Consider the following 20,444-nt stretch of genomic DNA (forward strand, 5'->3'; position numbering starts at 1 on the left):
CTTTGTAACTGAGTTCCTTTGATCGATAAACGAATGTATGTCGGAACAACGTATGCCTGAACAACGAGGTCAGAACAACGACCGCGTTGTTACCACTAATGCCTTTACCACAAATGCCTTAACAACTATTTTTCGTTGTAAAGGCATTCGTGATAGGCATGCAAGGTTCCAGCATGCGTCCTCCTTGGCCCCCCCACCCCTAAAAATTACAGCAAACCCCCACCACCCCCTCCCCTAAAACCACCCCAACCCCCACCTCGTCCCTAAAATTACTGCGACCCCCACCCTACCCCCAAAACCTAAAACCCCAACCCTCACCCAATCCCTGAAACCTAAAGTACCCCAACCCCCCACCCCTAAAACCACCCCAACACCCCTGCCCCTAAAACTACCGAGCCCCCACCCCTAAAACCCCCCCAATCACCCACCCCGCCCCTAAAATTACCCGACCCTCCAACCCACCCCTAAAACCACCCCAACCCCCACCCCTAAAATTACTACAACCCCTCACCCCACCCCTAAAACCACCCCACCCCTAAAACCTAAACCACCCCGAACCCCCCACCCCCAAATACTAAAAATACCGGACCCCCCACCCCTAAAACTAAAAATACCCCTCCCCCAAACCTAAACCGCCTGACCCCCCACCCCTAAAACTAAAAATACCCCGACCCCCCACCCTCGCCCCTAAAACTAAAAATACCCCTCCCCTCCCTCCCCCGCCCTAAACCGCCCCAACGCCCCTCCCCTAAAGCTAAAACCCCAACCCCCCACCCCACAACTAAAAATACCCTGACCCCCCACCTTCGCCCCTAAAACTAAAACCCAACCCCCCACCCCTGCCCCTAAAACTAAAAATACCCCTCCTTTCCCTGCCCCTAAACCTAAAACCCCAGCACCCCACCCCCGCCCCTAAAACTAAAACCCAACCCACTTACCTGACTCATCGCGTCGTCCTCCTCAGCCGACTCCTTTGTTCTGTGCCTTAACCACGCATGTGCGTTGTTCAGCACATGCGTGGTTAAGGCAGAAATCAACAAAGTCGTGGTTAACGAAAGCGTAGTTCCGCTTTCGTTGTCCACGACTTCGTTGTTCCGGAGTCGGCGTTCTGGGCGTTTCCCTCGATAAACAGCGTAATTTTATGCTTTTAGATACCCTGGACATAAAAGTTTTCCGTCGAGTAGTTTACAGGTTTAATAAAGTCAACAGAAGTCCCTAAAAGTACCTTAACCCCAACTGTGGCTTTTGCTAAAAAAAAAGTGTCATCCCTATAAAACAGGACGGACACAGGCTTATTTTTCATTACCAGCCTATCCTTCCCTTTCTCAATTAGCGCAGTTTCAAATACATTAATATACAATAACACAGGATAGGTTCTAAAATGCAGTTCAGTCGCACGGAAAGGGATCAGTGCACATTCCCCTTTATCCTCATTATTTGAAAGATGCAAAAAGATCAAATTCTGACAAGATTCACCAAGCCCATGTCAAGCCCCATTTATAACAAAAAAAACTTCGATCTTGACACAAGAGGTCCATAAAAACAAGGTGCAAGGAACTACTTTCTACAATCTCATATTTGCCTATTATTAGTTGTATGTTAAGACACTGCTCAACAGTTCTCATCCCTGCCCTACAACCATACTGAACCTCAGATAAGATGTTAAATTCCAGTTTCCAGAGCGATTATCTATCAAGTATTCTTCACCCAACTATTCAGTCAGTAGATTCCCACAGGGATACTGAGCGATAGCAATTTGTTTTTCTGTAATTTCTCTTTTTAAATACTGGGAATGCGATTCCTGATCGCCAAGTCTTTAGCAAGACTAATGTACATGCGGAGTTAATGTTATTCCGCAACTGGGGTGACCCAAAAGGTGACACTTTTATACAAATCAATACAGACACATCAGGGCCTTGTGCTTTCTTCGATGGACTTTTGTTAATAACAGCAGTTACCTCTTCAAAGGAAAAGGTCTAACAGAGTAAAAACTGGCATCTCTAGGTCTGGACAACCAAACATTATCTGGAAGATAGCAAAGCATTGCAAAATGGGTCACCCATGCTTTTGGGCTTATGTATGAACCCAGTGGCTTATTTTACATTGGAAAATAAAATAAATTAGATTTAGCAGGAAAGCACCTTAGAGTCTTGTAGGGTATATGCACCAGCCAGCTTCTCCTATGCTTCAACCTTCAGGTCTCATTTCCTTTTTGAAGGCTAGTTTATATTCCTTTCTGCACAATGGAACAACTTCTCCGTTCATAGTGATAGACTTCAGGGCTTTACCGAGTCCTTTAGTTGCATTTCTACAAAACCCATCAAAACAGTGAACTTTGCTATCTCAAAAGGGACCCTGTTGCTTTATAAAAAAAATAAGAACCTTGTCACACAGATCTTTTCAAAAGATGCTGCATTAAGCCAAGTGCTGAGCTGCAGCTTGACTAAAAGTCATTAAAAGGTAAACTGAGCAGGTGTTAGTCTAGGCACACCTAGGGCCTAGTACGACTGCTTGAAAAACTAGGTATTCAGCTTTCTGCAAAATAAAAGTGAGTAGGAGATTATGTGTAGCTGCAGGTTGTGCCATACTTTAGGAGCAAAGTAGGAGAAGGCTTGACTATCTGATCTGGTTTTCCGTGGGTGTGGGATTTGTGAAAGCATGAGTCTGGACAAGCAGAGGTGTATGGAAGGTTTTTGAAAGCAGATGCAATTGTTGAGGTTTGCTGGGCACTTATGTAGTATCTTGAAAGAGTGGGTGAGTCGTTTGACTTGTGAGTAGGGAGCCAGTGGCGCTCCTTCTGGTGTGGAGTGATGAGTGTGGTGTGAGAGGCTAGGAGTGATTCTTTACTGACTGGTCTGCAGTCTTCTTGTGAATATTTTGATGATCCTGGCATTGAGGATGCTTCCATAGTCCAGCTTGCTTGGGATCCGTGCATTTGACGGTTTTCTGGGTGCTGATTAGGAACTATTTGAAAATCTTCCTGTTTTCTGGGAGCTGACTGGGAGCTACTTGAAAATCTCCCCCAGCATCTTCGAGGTACGCAAGAATGACGCAGTGACAGCATTGACTTGGGCAGTAGTTTGCAGTTGATGAACAAGAGGTTCTTTGCATGGGTAGTGGGGAGTGGGTGTAGGTCCTAGCACTGTTCGCCACCAGGAGAAGTCCTATGGTGATATGCTCTTCAGGTGGCCCTTCAGGAGGTGTTGCAGAGTGAGTGGCATGTCTGGGTATATAGGAAAGGAAGGGTAGGAAGTTATCAGTGTGCCTTGATCTGGACTACCTATTGGTCAGCTGTGATACTCTACTCCTACCAGGCAATCGTATGCCACAAAGGACAAATGATATTGGTTCTACAGCGGCAGCAGGAAGGAGGAGGCTGGAGTTTGATTATTATGCTACCCCCTGGATGCTGTCGGCCTGCTCCCCAGACTCTACTCAAAAGACTTGCAAGGCTTTTTGGTGCTTAGACATGTACTGATGTTGCCTCGGCTGATATCCCCTATATGGTGGTGTTGGGGGACCATCAAGTAGGCTGAGCTAGGCCTCAAGAGCATGCAGTGGCCTTGCTCTCTTTACATTTCTCTAATGCCAAGTCAGCCCTTGTTCCAAACAATTTCGGGCCATTAACGAACATGTCCCTGAGGAACTACCGTATGTCCGATGAAAAACCCCAGCTGCTCTATTCACACAGTCAATCATGTCCAAACCTGAGCAGATGGTAAACTTTGCTGCATTTTAACCATCTAAGATTTGGTGTTGGAGGTTTGGCCAATAGTTTCTGAGACAGCTGCAAGATGTCTGTTACCCTGCCAAACAATGTGTGCGAGTAACCCCCCAAAGCAGCATGAGGTGCTGACTTTTCAGAGGTTGAGTAGTGCTTTTGCAAATGTTTCCATTTGCTTGGGAAAAAAACGAGAAAGATCTTGATACATTTTCACACATTCACTTAAGGAACACAACCTCCTGGCTGCATTGAAACAGACAACATTAACTGTGAATGGGGTGTCTTTTGTTGTCACATCTGATGTTTCCAGTAGGACTTTTCATAGACAATGGGAGATGGGTGAAAGAATTGATCCGTGAAGGAAGTCGGGGCCTCGACTCAGCTGAAGTTCTCCACTAATTAGAGTCATACATAATGAAATGTACAACTTTAGAGACTGCAAAGCAGTTGATGACTTAATTAAGGAATTGGCGAGCAGCAATTCAGAGCACAGATAATGCTCTCTCTTTTTAGAGTGTGTACTTTTGCTGATTTGATTAAGGGTAGATTATATGGGAGTTGGTTTTAGTTCTCCCTGGAATGTTTGTTACTTACTGCACTCAGTAGCCGGTCCTCACAGGTGGTATGCCATGAGGCAGACTGGGAAGGTTCTCCAAGGGTGGGAGTTCCAAGTTGATGTTGATTGGTGGAGGATGGGAGTGTGGGGGGAGGACGACACATACACAGGGTGGGGAGCATGTGGGGGAAAATAAAAATATGCCCTCAGGCGCTGATGAGATCGTGTGTGTTTCAGGAATGTTGGGGGTTAGAACTGGATCTTAAGCCACGGGGTTATTCAAGGCGGAGATACAGGATGAATGGAGATGAATAATACATTAAGAATTTTGCCCTGGAATATCAATGGGCTATGGGTAAAAAGTAGGTGGGGAAGCTATTATAGTATCTATGGGACCCCCAGGTGAATGTAATTGTCCTACAGGAAATGCACCTGATTAAGGCAGAGTGTATGGATATGCTTAGGCCTCTAAGATGGGTACAACAAGTTGTGTGCACAAGTCAAAGCATGAGAATGAAAGGAGTCGCTACTGTGCTCAAGAAGCACCCAAACCTTTCGTTTGGAGACAGTGTGACAGATGAGGCTGAGAGGTGGGTAATCTTGAAGCAGACAGCATACGATTATGCATATACTCTAGCAGGATATTATGGGCCAAATGTTGAAGACACAGGTCCAGTGACACATTTTTCAACATCTGTTGCAGTTCCTTGATCCTATCATTTTGACAGACTTTAATGTAGTTTTGAACCACGTCCTGGACAGATAGTCAGGTATTAAGTCAAGAGCGAATGAGAAAATGCCGTCTCTAATAAAATTTATGATGAACCACCTGGGACTATAGGATGTGTGGAGAGAAAAGGATGGGGTTGTTGCATAGGTATACGTTCAGTTAAAAAATACACACACAGACACACACACACGTTTTGGCCCCGGAGCACCCCTTCCACCAGCCTTTCCCTGGCAGGGGAACCCACCAGGGAAAGGCTGGTGGCTGTAGGGATCATTATCCGAGGGGCAGCAGCGCTGCCCTGTCGGATGAGGATTCCTTTCCGTCAGGCTGCTTGTCGGAGGCAGCCTGGCAGTGGAGGAGGGCTGCCTACGGTGGCCCTCCATGTGTACATTGTATGGCGGTTCAGCCCGCCATGCGGGTGGTGGGCTTTTCACCCGCCGCCAGCATGGCGGGCTGAACCGCTGGGGATCATAATGACCCAAGAGGCTTGACATAGGTAATAATAGATAATACTAATGCTCTATTTGTGGTGGAGTGGTTGAGCAGTTAGGCTTATCAGAGGATAGTGTTAAGCATTTGTTGTACACAATCAAGCAATAAATGAGAACACACATTCAATGACTTAACTCCAGGCCACTATTTTTTTTTTTCTTTTTTAAGAAAAATATTATTTTCTTAATTTATTTTAGAACCACAAGATTCAAATTGCAGGTAAGTACATTAAATGTAAGGTACTTTGCATAGGTTTAGTTAGGACTTTGAACCAAAACAATAATGAGCACAGTTTTTCATAAAATGGCAATAAGCTATTCTAAAAGTGGACACAGTGCAAAATTCAAAAGTTCCTGGGGGAGGTAAGTACAGTTAAGTTAATGTGGTAAGTAAAGCACTTACAAGTTCAGTCTCCAGGGCATAGATAACCCACCGTTGGGGTTCAAGTCAACCCCAAACACCCAGCACCAGCAACAGCAACACAGGGCCGGTCAGGTGCAGAGGTCAAAGAAAAGCCCAAATAACATGGGTGCCTACGGAGACAGGGGCTGCTCCGGTTACAGTCTGCTGGCAGGTAAGTACCTGTGTCCTCAGGAAGCAGACCAGGGGGGTTTAGTAGAGCACTGGGGGGGGGGGGGTCCCAAGTAGGCACACAAAACACACCCTCAGCGGCACAGAGGCAGCTGGGTGCAGTGGGCAATCAGAGCGTCCGGTTTGCAATAGGCTTCAATGGAGGGACCAGGGGGTCACTCAAATGTTGCAGGCAGGGCCCAGGGGGGCTTCTCGCGCCAGCCACCAACTGGGCAAGGGTGAGGGCCGCCTGCTGGTCACTGCTGACTGGTGGTCGGTTCTTCACGGGCCTGCGGGTGCAGTGCTTCTTCCAGGCGTCGGATTTCTTCGTCCCGGACAGTCTCGGTCAGGGGGGTCCTCAGGATTCCCTCTGCAGGCGTCGTCATGGGGGTGCAGAGAGGTTAGCCCAGGGTGGACATGTCGTCAGAGTCGCCTGGGGATCCTCTCTGGGTCATTGGTTTCTCTGGACACGGGCTTCTAGAGTGAGGTAAGAGTCCCTTTAAAGACGGTTTCTTCTTGCTTGGTTGGACAGGTCCGCTGTCCAAGGGAGTTCTTGATCCTTCTTAGGTGCAAGGCAGTCCTCTGAGTCGGCAGAGGTCGCTGGTCCCGCAGGATGCGTAGCTGGTGCAGGTTCTCTGAAATTGGAGACAGGCCGGTAGGGCTGGGGCCAAAGCAGTTGTCATCTTCCTCTTTCTCTCAGGGCCTTTTCAGCTAAGCAGTCGTCCTCCTTTGTAGGTCATCAGGAATCTGATTCCCTGGGTTCAGGGTCGCCCCTAAATACTAAATCTAGGGGTGTGTTAGGGCTGGAGGGCAGCAGCCAATGGCTACTGTCCCTGAGGGTGGCTACACCCTCCTTGTGCCTTCTCCCTTTGGGGAGGAGGGGGCACATCCCTATCCCTATTGGGCTAAATCCTCCAAAACAAGATGGAGGATTTTCTAAGGAGGGGGTCACTTCAGCTCTGGTCACCTTAGGGATGGACCTGGCTGAGGGGGTGACTCCTCCTTGTTTTTCCCATTATCTCCCCGGACTTGCCACCAAAAGTGGGGGCTGTGTCAGGGGGGCATCTCCACTAGCTGGAGTGCTCTGTGGCCCTGCAACACCAGGCTTGAGCCCTTGAGGCTCACCGCCTGGTGTTACAGTTCCTGCAAATGGCGGGGGTGAAGCACCTCACCCAGGACAGGCTTTGTTCCTGGTCACAGAGTGCATAAAGGCACTCATCTCATGTGGTCAGAAACTGGTCTGGAAGTGGCAGGCTGGCAGAGACCGATCAGCCTAGCACTAGCAGTTGGACTGGCATGCAGGGGGCATCTCTAAGATGCCCTCTGTGGGCATTTCTCAGTAAATCCCACACTGGCGTAAGTGTGGATTTATTGTGCTGAGAAGTTTGATACCAAACTTCCCAGTATTCAGTGTTGCCATTATGGAACTGTGGAGTTCGTGTTTGACTAACTCCCAGACCATATACTCTATATGGCTACCCTGCACTTACAATGTCTAAGAATTGGCTTAGACACTGTAGGGACATAGTGCTCATGCAGCTATGCCCTCACCTGCTATATAGTGTACCCTGCCTTAGGGCTATAAGGCCTGCTAGAGGGGTGACTTACCTATGTCACAGGCAGTGGGTTGTGGGCACAGCACTCTGAAGGGAGTGCCATGTCGACTTAGTAATTTTCTCCCCACCAGCACACACAAGCTGAGAGGCAGTGTGCATATGCTGAGTGAGGGGTCCCCAGGGTGGCATAATACATGCTGCAGCCTTCAGAGACCTTTCCTGGCCTCAGGACCCTTGGTACCAGGGGTACCTTTTACAAAGGACTTATCTGTGTTCCAGGGCTGTGCCAATAGTGGAGACAAAGGTACAGTTTTAGGGAAAGAACACTGGTGCTGGGGCCTGGTTAGCAGGGTCCCAGCACACTTTCAAAGCTGGCATCAACAAAAGGCAAAAGGTTAGAGGGTAACCATGCCAACAGTGGCATTTCCCTACAGTGTGCAACTCTTTTGAAGCTTTGTAAGGGGTAGACTTATCAGGCTGACTGCATTTAAAAGCAAGATCTATGATAAGGAGATTAATGCGCTGGCATTACAGGTGCGGGAGGTGGAGGACAAAGTATCCCTGCATGGCATCCACCTGAAATTGCTACTTCAATCAGCAAAAAAAGATGAGGAGAAAATACCACTTAAAGGGTACATTCAGCAGTATTCGAAGTAGAACAGACCATCAAGACTAGCAAGGTGAGCAAAGCCCCAGAACCTGATGGTCTACCTCAGGAAGCTTACAAGGCCCTAGGTGAGAGTATAATGCCAGTCATGATTAAACTTTTTGGAGAAGTTTTGGAGTCCGGTACCATGCTACACACGTCCTGGAATGAAGCCCTTGTTATGCTAATATTCAAACCAGGGAAGTGCCCAAGAAGCTGTGATTCTTACAGGCCAATATCGCTTTCATAGTGCAACTCCAAGATTTTCACAAACAAATTCACAAATATTATGAGGGACTCTAGCAAATTAATGAAGGCTGGGAACATTCACCACTTACTATTCTAGGAAAAGTCAGTGTGGGGAAGATGTGTATTCTGCCTAAATGTAAGTTTATCTTTAGCTAAGTGCCATTGATGTTCAGGAAAGGATGGTTGGGTAAATTACAGGGCAAGATAAACAGTTTTATATGGGCCTCAAAGGGGGTATGAATCGCCTGGAAAGAGTTGGAGAAAAAAAAAAAAAAAAAAAAAAGGAGGACTAGCATTTCCTGATTTCCAATACTATGCCTGGGCATTCTTTTTAAAAATGGCAAATACTTGTTGAGTAGCCCTGGGGAGTCAGGGTTCTGAGCTGCATACAGAGCCATGATAAAAAATATACAAGATGCAGACCTTATTTTTTTATATAAATTTGGTGACTACGTTTTTACAAAAAGGTGAGGTTCAAGATGCTACAAGGTTTGGCAGAACTTGGGTATCAAATCAGGAAGGCCACCAAGCTCTCGTATTACAGCTAGCATGTGCCTATATGGAATTCCACAGGTTCCCAAGGATGGACTAGCAATCCCCCTGAGGGAGACAGATTTTCAGGAGCGGGCCAATTCAGTCAAGGTGGTGTATTGCCAACCTGGGAGGACATTCATTTGGAGGTGGGTGGAAAAGACTCAAAGTTCAAATATTTACAAGTGAAAAGCTGGGTGCAGAGTCTGGATGATAAGCGAATGGAAGAGCTACTTTCAGAAGGCTACAATGAAAAAGGAAGTGACAAGATGGTATTGGTTGATGGTGGACTTTACAGATGGAGACTTCCAGCTTCCAGAGAAAATTATGGGAAAGAATGGCTTCCAAGGATGCAGATAAGAGATTCATGGCAATTATCTACGAATCATTTGTCCAGCACAGTTAAACCAGCCTATTTAAGGAGAAATCACTTGTTTTCCATCCACAGAGCATTTTGGACTCCATAAAGGTTATCTAAAATGAAGACTGGCGGTATGGTCAATTGTGAGAAATGTGGGCTTGGAGATGCTAACGATTTGCCCAGTGAGCAGCAAATTTTGGGAAGATGAGTATACTGCAGTAGATGAAATACTTTCTATAAAATTTAAGGTAAGTCCTTCTCGTTATTTTTGGAAACCTGCAATATCAAGTTAAATTGAACAATGACAGTGACAAATTACTCTTTTATATGATTTTACTAGCTGGGAGGGAAATATGTACAAGATAGCACAGTAACCTTCCACCTTTATACTTAGACTGGAAGGGGTCACCTATATACAATTTGAATCTCGATGTAAAGGACGTCGAAAATTAAAGATATACGTTGAGGCTCCCACTTATGAAGTGGCCGGAAAGATAAATATCTGGAATAATAGAGGAATGGGGAGTCCCCAGTGAGAACGTCAATGAGGCGGATATCTCAACTCATACTGTCTTATGATTACACCTAGTAGTTGCCTGTCATTGGGCTGCAAGACCAGGTTGTATCAGAAAATTGGGCTAATACAGGCAGGAGTTTCTCCCATCTGAGATACAAGACCAGGGTAGTTTCAGATAAAAGATCTCAAGGGGAAATCCTGGAGGTGAATGAGGACTTAAACATTCATTTTAAAAATCATATTATAAAAATACAGTAAAGTAGCGTATGGTAACTTGTTGACTGGAATGTTACCATTTGGAAAGATCTGTGCACCAACTACTCACATTTTATCAACTTACTACGCTCTCGGGTTCACAAAGAGAAACCTCTGTGATCACACCTGGCAGCTATTCAGTGGTACCTTTGCTTAACAATGAGGATCTGAATTACCATGGATAGCAAAGTGACCCTGTGAAAAGACTACCCCTTTCAAGAAAACTATAGGGCACAAAGAGTATTTCCAAGTATTTAAATAATTGTTAGTGCCTGGAAATACAACAAATCAAGAGTTGATTTTACATAAAAGTGCTATTAAGAGCAAATTAATACCTCCAACTGATATTGATTAGATAAAAAAAAAGCAGAACTATTGTTCTATAATGCAAATCTGAAACCTCATGCTCATAGGCAAAAGAATAAGCCTATACCTGAATAATACTATAAAAAAGAGAAACCACTTATAATACTTATACACTAAACATTTTTAACACTTGCAAAAAGAGAAGATGATATAATTGTTCAGACAATGTCATTCTAGTCTCCCTTAGTCTCATCCAAAGAAAGACATCACACAAAACTGCTGGGACAAAGTTATGTCCTCTCTTTCAAGGTGAAGCAGAATATCCAATTGCCACACTCTATAGTGAAGCGACAAAACAGCACACATTTCACTGAGGATATATTTCAAACTGTGAAATACTGCTCCTGAGTTGTCACATTTCACTGGCCATTTCAGCCAATCAGATTAGCCATAATGAACACACCATTAAAATGAGCACAGACTACCTGAATGTTCAGCAATTTCCGACCCTTCATTAAAGGCCAACCCTTTCATTAATTACTTTAGCCACTGCAACATTGAGCGCTTTTTCCTTTACAGCATTGTCTCTTCGTAGTGATTGTTTTATTTGTGCTCTTTGCAATACTCATAAACAAGGTGTCTTTTTGTCTTTCAAAACCACCGGAATGTACACCGTACACAAGACACTGAGCAGCAACAGTACATTTGCATGGCATCATTGTTCGGAGCTCCTTGCTCCTATGTACTGGAACAGAGGGCTGGGATGGGAAAGTGCAGAAATTAAACTACAGAGTTTGTGTCACCTTTGTATGTATTTTGTATTTGGTACCTTTATATGTATTACTCACACATAATTCACTTAGCTGTGATGGGAATTACTTACTGGTGATATCCACTTCAGCATTTGCAAGTGGGGGTAGGTTAGGAGAAGAAAAGGCCTTAAAACTTGATGTATCCACCTTTGTCACCCGGTTCCCCCTGTACAGCTTGTGATGAAAACAAAGGCACACCTGAAATACAACAGTTAAAAAGCCAATCAAAAACTACTAATTAAAATATATAAGTACATAAGTACATAAACACTAAGGAAAGATATTTTGATTGCAGTCCTTGCTGTGATCAGCCTCAGAAAAATTTGATACATTGATCTTTTTGCAATGCCAACTTCTGGGACTTAAATAACTCCGATATGGATTAATATGCAACAGATCTTTAAAAATACTAATTTTAGCTTGCAACTTAAAAGGTCTACCCATGGCAAATGTACTACAGATCTCAAGATTCCAATTCAACATCAATGACACTTTTTTCACATATTATGGTTGCCCACCCAGCAGGATCAGTCAAACAGTGCTCATTTATGTGTTCTCAGACCGTTACATTCATCCCCACTTCATAATACAGTGCCTCACAAATGTGAGCTATAGAACCGTTCCAATGAGCAATCATCACTTCCCAAAAAAAGGACCCCATCCTCTGCCAAAATCACCTTCAGTAAAAGGCATCTTTTGCTTCTCTAATAAAGCCAGCATGTCAAACACCTCACGCTCCCTACTCATCTTATTTCTTAGCAACTACCAACAGCAAAAAGGGACCCTTTCTTTCACTGATGCCCAATGGAATAAGCCAAGTTTATGCAAGATTGCAACTATATCTATAAAACCTACCTCAAGACCCTCCTCAAGATAAGCAGCCATGGGCTCTGCCACTGGTGTGCAGACAGGCCTTCCATCACATCCCGAACAAGATCACTATCAAGCTCTGGATTTCTTTTTGATTGCTTCCTGTCCTACACCACACCACAAAACAGATATGATACCCTAAACTCCAACACTTCCCTTGGACAGCCCAATACAGCAAGCTTTAAGCCAAAAGCCTTGAGGTCACCCTTTGTACATCGAAGACCTAACAACGAGAATGCATTAGTGGTCATTGCCTCCTTATTGCAAACCTCAAAGGGGTAAAATGGCAATTCAAAATAAAAGTAGGAATGTCATCATTGCACAAGTTAAAAATTGCAATCTAACAAAGTATACAGTTACATGATGCTTTATGGGGACATAACGCATTGTTGGGACAGAAACATTATAGGAAGCTGGATCTGTATATACTATCTCAAAATGAGATATAATATGCACAGAGTCCAGGGGTTCCCCAAGAGGCTTGACAGAGGCAATAATAGATCATTCTAATGCTCTATTTGTGGTAGTGGGGTCGAGCAGTTAGGCTCATCAGAGGGTAGTGTTAAGCATTTGTTGTACACACACAGGCAATAAATGAGAACGCACACTCAATGACTTAACTCCAGGCCAAGAGATTTTTATATAGAAAAATATTATATTCTTAATTTATTTTAGAACCACAAGATTCACATTGCAGGTAAGTACATTAAATGTAAGGTACTCTGCAGAGGTAGGACTTTGAATCAAAACAGTAATGAACACAGTTTGGCATAAAATGGCAATAAGCTATTTTAAAAGTGGACACAGTGCAAAATTCAACAGTTCCTGGGGGAGGCAAGTACAGGTTAATTTTTGAGGTAAGTAAAGCACTTACAAGTTCAGTCTCCGGGGCATAGGCAGCCCACCGTTTGGGGTTCAAGTCAACCCCAAACACCCAGCACCAGCAACACAGGTCCGGTCAGGTGCAGAGGTCAAAGTGGGGCCCAAATATCCTAGGTGCCTATGGAGACTAGGGGTGCTCCGGTTCCAGTCTGCTAGCAGGTAAGTACCTGTGTCCCCGGGGAGCAGACGAGGGGTTTTTGTAGCGCATTGGGGGGTCCCATGTAGGCACCCAAAATACACCCTCAGTGGCACAGGGGTGGCTGGGTGCAGTGGGCAAACAAGGCATCGGGTTTGTGAGAGAAATCAATGGAGGGACCCGGGGGTCACTTAAACCTTGCAGGCAGGGCACAGAGGGGCTTCTCGGGCCAGCCACTGACTGGGCAAGGGTGAAGGCTGCCTGCTGGTCACTGCTGCATCAGTGTTTGGTTCTTCACGGGGCTGGGGGCTGCGGGTGCAGTGCTTCTTCCAGGCGTCGAGTTTCTTTTTACCAGGCAGTCACAGTCATAGGGTGTCCTCCGGATTCCCTCTGCAGGCATCGTAGTAGGGGTGCAGGGAGGTTGGCCCAGGGTGGAAACGTCGTTGGAGTCGCCTGGGGGTCCTCTCTGCGTCGCTGATTTCTCTTGACACAGGCCAGGGTTTTCGAGTGCAGAGTGGTGGGGACTCGCGCTTCTGGAGTGAGGTGGGAGGCCCTTTAAAGATGGTTTCTTCTTGCTTGCTTAGACAAGGCGGCTGTCCACTGGAGTTTGATCCTTTGTAGTTGCAGGCCAGTCCTATGAGTCAGCAGAGGTCACTGGGCCTGCAGGATGCGTCGCTGGTGCAGGTTCTCTGAATCAGGAGACAGGCCGGTAGGGCTGGGCCCAAAGCAGTTGTAGTCTTCCTTCTTTGGGGGTTTTCAGGTCAGCAGTCCTTTGTAGGTCGTCAGGAATCTGATTTCATGGGTTCAGGGTCACCCCTAAATACTAAATTTAGGGGTGTGTTAGGGTTGGAGGGCAGCAGCCAATGGCTACTGTCCCTGAGGGTGGCTACACCCTCCTTGTGCCTCTTCCCTTTGGAGAGGGGGAGCACATCCTTATTCCTAAAGGGCTAAATCCTCCAAACCAAGATGGAGGATTTTCTAAGAAGGAGGTTGTAGGAAAGTACCATCTTGCCGGGCATGTTACCCCCATATTTCACTGTATATATGTTGTTTTAGTGTATGTGTCACTGGGACCCTGCCAGCCAGGGCCCCAGTGCTCATAAGTGTGCCCTGTATGTGTTCCCTGTGTGATGACTAACTGTCTCACTGAGGCTCTGCTAATCAGAACCTCAGTGGTTATGCTCTCTCTGCTTTCTAAATTGTCACTAACAGGCTAGTGACCAATTTCACCAATTCACATTGGCATACTGGAACACGCTTATAATTCCCTAGTATATGGTACTGAGGTACCCAGGGTATGGGGGTTCCAGGAGATCCCTATGGGCTGCAGCAGTTCTTTTGCCACCCATAGGGAGCTCTGACAATTCTTACACAGGCCTGCCACTGCAGCCTGAGTGAAATAACGTCCACGTTATTTCACAGCCATTTACCACTGCACTTAAGTAACTTATAAGTCATCTATATGTCTAACCTTTACCTGGTAAAGGTTGGGTGCTACGTTACTTAGTGTGTGGGCACCCTGGCACTAGCCAAGGTACCCCCACATCGTTCAGGGCAAATTCCCCGGACTTTGTGAGTGCGGGGACACCATTTCACGCGTGCACTATACATAGGTCACTACCTATGTATAGCGTCACAACGGTAACTCCGAACATGGCCATGTAACATGTCTAAGATCATGGAATTGTCACCCCAATGCCATCCTGGCATTGGGGATACAATTCCATGATCCCCTGAGTCTCTAGCACAGACCCGGGTACTGCCAAACTGCCTTTCCCGGGGTTTCACTGCAGCTGCTGCTGCTGCCAACCCCTCAGACAGGTTTCTGCCCTCATGGGGTCCAGCCAGGCTTGGTCCAGGAAGGCAGAACAAAGGACTTCCTCAGAGAGAGGGTGTTACACCCTCTCCCTTTGGAAAAAGGTGTCAGGGCTGGGGAGGAGTAGCCTCCCCCAGCCTCTGGAAATGCTTTGATGGGCACCGTCTGTGCCTATCTCTGCATAAGCCAGTCTACACCGGTTCAGGGATCCCCCAGCCCTGCTCTGGCGCAAAACTGGACAAAGGAAAGGGGAGTGACCACTTCCCTGACCTGCACCTCCCAGGGGAGGAGCCCAGAGCTCCTCCAGTGTGCTCCAGACCTCTGCCATCTTGGAAACAGAGGTGCTGCTGGCACACTGGACTGCTCTGAGTGGCCAGTGCCAGCAGGTGACATCAGAGACTCCTTCTGATAGGCTCTTACCTGTGTTGCTAGCCTATCCTCCTTCCTAGGTAGCCAAACCTCCTTTTCTGGCTATTTAGGGTCTCTGCTTTGGGGAATTCTTTAGATAACGAATGCAAGAGCTCATCAGAGTTCCTCTGCATCTCTCTCTTCACCTTCTGGCAAAGGATTGACCGCTGACTGCTCAGGACACCTGCAAAACCGCAACAAAGTAGCAAAGACGACTACTGCAACCTTGTATCGCTGATCCTGCCGCTTTCTCGCCTGTTTCCTGGTGGTGCATGCTCTGGGGGTAGCCTGCCTCCTTTCTGCACCAGGACCTCTGAAGAAATCTCCCGTGGGTCGACGGAATCTTCCCCCTGCAACCGCAGGCAACAAAAAGACTGCATCACCGGTCCTCTGGGTCCCCTCTCAGCACGACGAGCGTGGTCCCTGGAACTCAGCAACTCTGTCCAAGTGACTCCCACAGTCCAGTGACTCTTCAGTCCAAGTTCGGTGGAGGTAAGTCCTTGCCTCCCCACGCTAGACTGCATTGCTGGGTACCGCGTGATTTGCAGCTGCTCCAGCTCCTGTGCACTCTTCCAGGATTTCCTTCGTGCACAGCCAAGCCTGGGTCCCAGACACTCTAACCTGCAGGGCACAACCTCCTGAGTTGTCCTCCGGCGTCGTGGGACTCCCTTTTGTGTCTTCGGGTGAGCTCTGGTTCACTCCTCTTCCAAGTGCCTGTTCCGGTACTTCTGCGGGAGCTGCCTGCTTCTGTGAGGGCTCCCTGACTTGCTGGGAGCCCCCTCTGTCTCCTCATCCAAGTGGCGACATCCTGGTCCCTCCTGGGCCACAGCAGCATCCGAAAGCCCTAACCACGACCCTTGCAGCTAGCAAGGCTTGTTTGCGGTCTTTCTGCGTGGGAAGACCTCTGCAAGCTTCTTCACGACGTGGGACATCCATCCTCCAAAGGGGAAGTTCCTAGTCCTCTTCGTTCTTGCAGAATCCACAGTTTCTACCATCCGGTGGCAGCTTCTTTGCACCTTCAGCTGGCATCTCCTGGGCATCTGCCCACTCTCGACTTTGTCCCGGCTCTTGGACTTGTTCCCCTTGTTCCACAGGCACTCTCGTCCGGAAATCCACTTTGGTTGCATTGCTGGTGTTGGTCTTCCTTGCAGAATTCCCCTATCACGACTTCTGTGCTCTCTGGGGAATATAGGTGCACTTTACACCTTCTTTTCAGGGTCTTGGGGTGGGCTATTTTTCTAACCCTCACTGTTTTCTTACAGTCCCAGCGACCCTCTACAAGCTCACATAGGTTTGGGGTCCATTTGTGGTTCGCATTACACTTTTGGAGTATATGGTTTGTGTTGCCCCTATACCTATGTGCTCCTATTGCAATCTACTGTAAGTTTACATTGCTTGCATTACTTCCTTTTGCCATTACTGCATATTTTTGGTATTGCGTACATATATCTTGTGTATATTTGGCATCCTCATACTGAGGGTACTCACTGAGATACTTTTGGCATATTGTCATAAAAATAAAGTACCTTTATTTTTAGTATATCTGTGTATTGTGTTTTCTTATGATATTGTGCATATGACACCAGTGGTATAGTAGGAGCTTTGCATGTCTCCTAGTTCAGCCTAAGCTGCTCTGCTATAGCTACCTTCTATCAGCCTAAGCTGCTAGAAACACCTTTTCTACACTACAGGGAGTGCAGAATTATTAGGCAAGTTGTATTTTTGAGGATTAATTTTATTATTGAACAACAACCATGTTCTCAATGAACCCAAAAAACTCATTAATATCAAAGCTGAATATTTTTGGAAGTAGTTTTTAGTTTGTTTTTAGTTTTAGCTATGTTAGGGGGATATCTGTGTGTGCAGGTGACTATTACTGTGCATAATTATTAGGCAACTTAACAAAAAAAAAATATATACCCATTTCAATTATTTATTATTACCAGTGAAACCAATATAACATCTCAACATTCACAAATATACATTTCTGACATTCAAAAACAAAACAAAAACAAATCAGTGACCAATATAGCCACCTTTCTTTGCAAGGACACTCAAAAGCCTGCCATCCATGGATTCTGTCAGTGTTTTGATCTGTTCACCATCAACATTGCGTGCAGCAGCAACCACAGCCTCCCAGACACTGTTCAGAGAGGTGTACTGTTTTCCCTCCTTGTAAATCTCACATTTGATGATGGACCACAGGTTCTCAATGGGGTTCAGATCAGGTGAACAAGGAGGCCATGTCATTAGATTTCCTTCTTTTATACCCTTTCTTGCCAGCCACGCTGTGGAGTACTTGGACGCGTGTGATGGAGCATTGTCCTGCATGAAAATCATGTTTTTCTTGAAGGATGCAGACTTCTTCCTGTACCACTGCTTGAAGAAGGTGTCTTCCAGGAACTGGCAGTAGGACTGGGAGTTGAGCTTGACTCCATCCTCAACCCGAAAAGGCCCCACAAGCTCATCTTTGATGATACCAGCCCAAACCAGTACTCCACCTCCACCTTGCTGGCGTCTGAGTCGGACTGGAGCTCTCTGCCCTTTACCAATCCAGCCACGGGCCAATCCATCTGGCCCATCAAGACTCACTCTCATTTCATCAGTCCATAAAACCTTAGAAAAATCAGTCTTGAGATATTTCTTGGCCCAGTCTTGACGTTTCAGCTTGTGTGTCTTGTTCAGTGGTGGTCTTCTTTCAGCCTTTCTTACCTTGGCCATGTCTCTGAGTATTGCACACCTTGTGCTTTTGGGCACTCCAGTGATGTTGCAGCTCTGAAATATGGCCAAACTGGTGGCAAGTGGCATCGTGGCAGCTGCACGCTTGACTTTTCTCAGTTCATGGGCAGTTATTTTGCGCCTTGGTTTTTCCACACGCTTCTTGCGACCCTGTTGACTATTTTGAATGAAACGCTTGATTGTTCGATGATCACGCTTCAGAAGCTTTGCAATTTTAAGAGTGCTGCATCCCTCTGCAAGATATCTCACTATTTTTGACTTTTCTGAGCCTGTCAAGTCCTTCTTTTGACCCATTTTGCCAAAGGAAAGGAAGTTGCCTAATAATTATGCACACCTGATATAGGGTGTTGATGTCATTAGACCACACCCCTTCTCATTACAGAGATGCACATCACCTAACATGCTTAATTGGTAGTAGGCTTTCGAGCCTATACAGCTTGGAGTAAGACAACATGCATAAAGAGGATGATGTGGACAAAATACTCATTTGCCTAATAATTCTGCACTCCCTGTAATAAGGGATAACTGGACCTGGTACAGAGTATAAGTACCCCTTGATACCCACTACAAGCCAGGCCAGCCTCCTACAGGGGTCACTTCAGCTCTGGTCACCTTAGGGGTGGACCTGGCTGAGGGGGTGGCTGCTCCTTGTTTTTCTCATCTCCCCGGACTTGCCACCAAAAGTGGGGGCTGTGTCGGGGGGCATGCATCTCCACTAGCTGGAGTGCCCTGGGGCGTTGTACCATCAGGCTTGAGCCTTTGAGGCTCACCGCCAGGTGTTACAGTTCCTGCAGGGGGAGGTGTGAAGCACCTCCACCCAGGACAGGCTTTGTTCCTTGTCACAGAGTGCACAAAAGCATTCACCCCATGTGGCCAGAACCTAGTCTGGAAGAGGCAGGCTGGCAGAAACTTCTCAGCCTATCACTAGCAGTTGGGCTGGCATGCAGGGGGCATCTCTAAGATGCCCTCTGTGTGTATTTCTCAATAAATCCCACACTTGCATCAGTGTGTATTTATTGTGCTTAGAAGTTTGATACCAAACTTACCAGTATTTAGTGCAGCCATTATGGAACTGTGGAGTTCATGTTTGACAACCTCCCAGACCATATACTCTTTATGGCTACCCTGTACTTACAATGTCTAAGAATTGGCTTAGTCACTGTAGCGGCATAGTGCTCATGCAGCTACGCCCTCACCTGTGGTATAGTGCACCCTACCTTAGGGCTGTAAGGCCTGCTAGACGGGTGACTTATCTATGCCACAGGTAGTGGGTTGTGGGCATTGCACTCTGAGGGGAGTGCCATTTCGACTTAGTCTTTTTATCCACAACCAGCACACACAAGCTGTGAGGCAGTGTGCATGTGCTGAGTGAGGGGTCCCCAGGGTGGCAAAATGCATGCTGCAGCCCTTGGAGCCCTTCCCTGGTCAGAGGGCCCTTGGTATCACAGGTACCTTTTACAAGGATGTATCTGTGTACCAGGGCAGTGCCAAATGTGGAGACAAAGGTACAGTTTTAGGTAAAGAACACTGGTGCTGGGGCCTGGTTAGCAGGGTCCAACCACACTTTCAATCAAAGCTGGCATCAACAAAAGACAAAATGTTAGGGGATAACCATGCCAACAGTGGCATTTTCCTACAAACATCTTCTGCATTTTAATGGACATTCACTCCTACTCAGAGTACACAAAGGTACGAATGTATAAATTCTGGGGCAGCTCCTCCCTCCCCCCCCCCCCTTCCCCAAGTCAGCAGCTAAAAAATAAAACAATAGCTTACTATTGTTTTATTTTTCAGCTGCTGGCTCAGCCAGTAGCATAAGTGGGGAGCAGCGAGCTGGGCCATGGGAGAAGGGAGGGGGAGCAGAGTGCACTTAAGTGTGAATGTGTGTATGGTCAGCCGTCTTAGGCCGGTCAAACACACGTGCACTTAGGTTTCTCCAACCCAGCTGTGTTAAACAGCTCAGTTGGAAAAACTGCACAGACTCCCAAGACTGAGAGGCAGACCAAGCCTCTCAGACCGATCCTGGTGCTGCTCTTATGCTAGGTTTAGCATGAGAGCAGCACTAGGATTGCATGGGGGAGCCTGTGCTGGTGTCCCACGGACTTCTGGGACACCAACACCATCGAGAGGGAACAGGAGCGAGGCAGCCAGCATCGGAAAGGTATGTTTAATTATTATTTTATTTCACCCATGTCTTCGCCCCCCACCTGCCCCTCCCCTTGAGATTTAAAGCGGCTGCCACTAACCTAATGTTTATTTTTGTTGCGCTAGGTAAACACTGATCATGC

The 20,444-nt window shown here is 46.6% G+C and overlaps 1 protein-coding gene across 2 annotated transcripts in view; it reads right to left on the minus strand.

The window, feature by feature from the left end:
• The window catches only part of ASPG (asparaginase), a 266,891-nt gene that overhangs the window by 138,775 nt on the left and 107,672 nt on the right, over positions 1-20,444 (minus strand). For both annotated transcript variants that reach the window (XM_069207261.1, XM_069207260.1), the window contains exon 6: positions 11,377-11,503. In XM_069207261.1, the coding sequence (XP_069063362.1) occupies positions 11,377-11,503 (127 nt within the window). The remainder of the gene's footprint in view (positions 1-11,376; positions 11,504-20,444) is intronic.

This window comes from Pleurodeles waltl, chromosome 9 (assembly GCF_031143425.1).
Source record: "Pleurodeles waltl isolate 20211129_DDA chromosome 9, aPleWal1.hap1.20221129, whole genome shotgun sequence".
NCBI classification, from domain to species: domain Eukaryota; kingdom Metazoa; phylum Chordata; class Amphibia; order Caudata; family Salamandridae; genus Pleurodeles; species Pleurodeles waltl.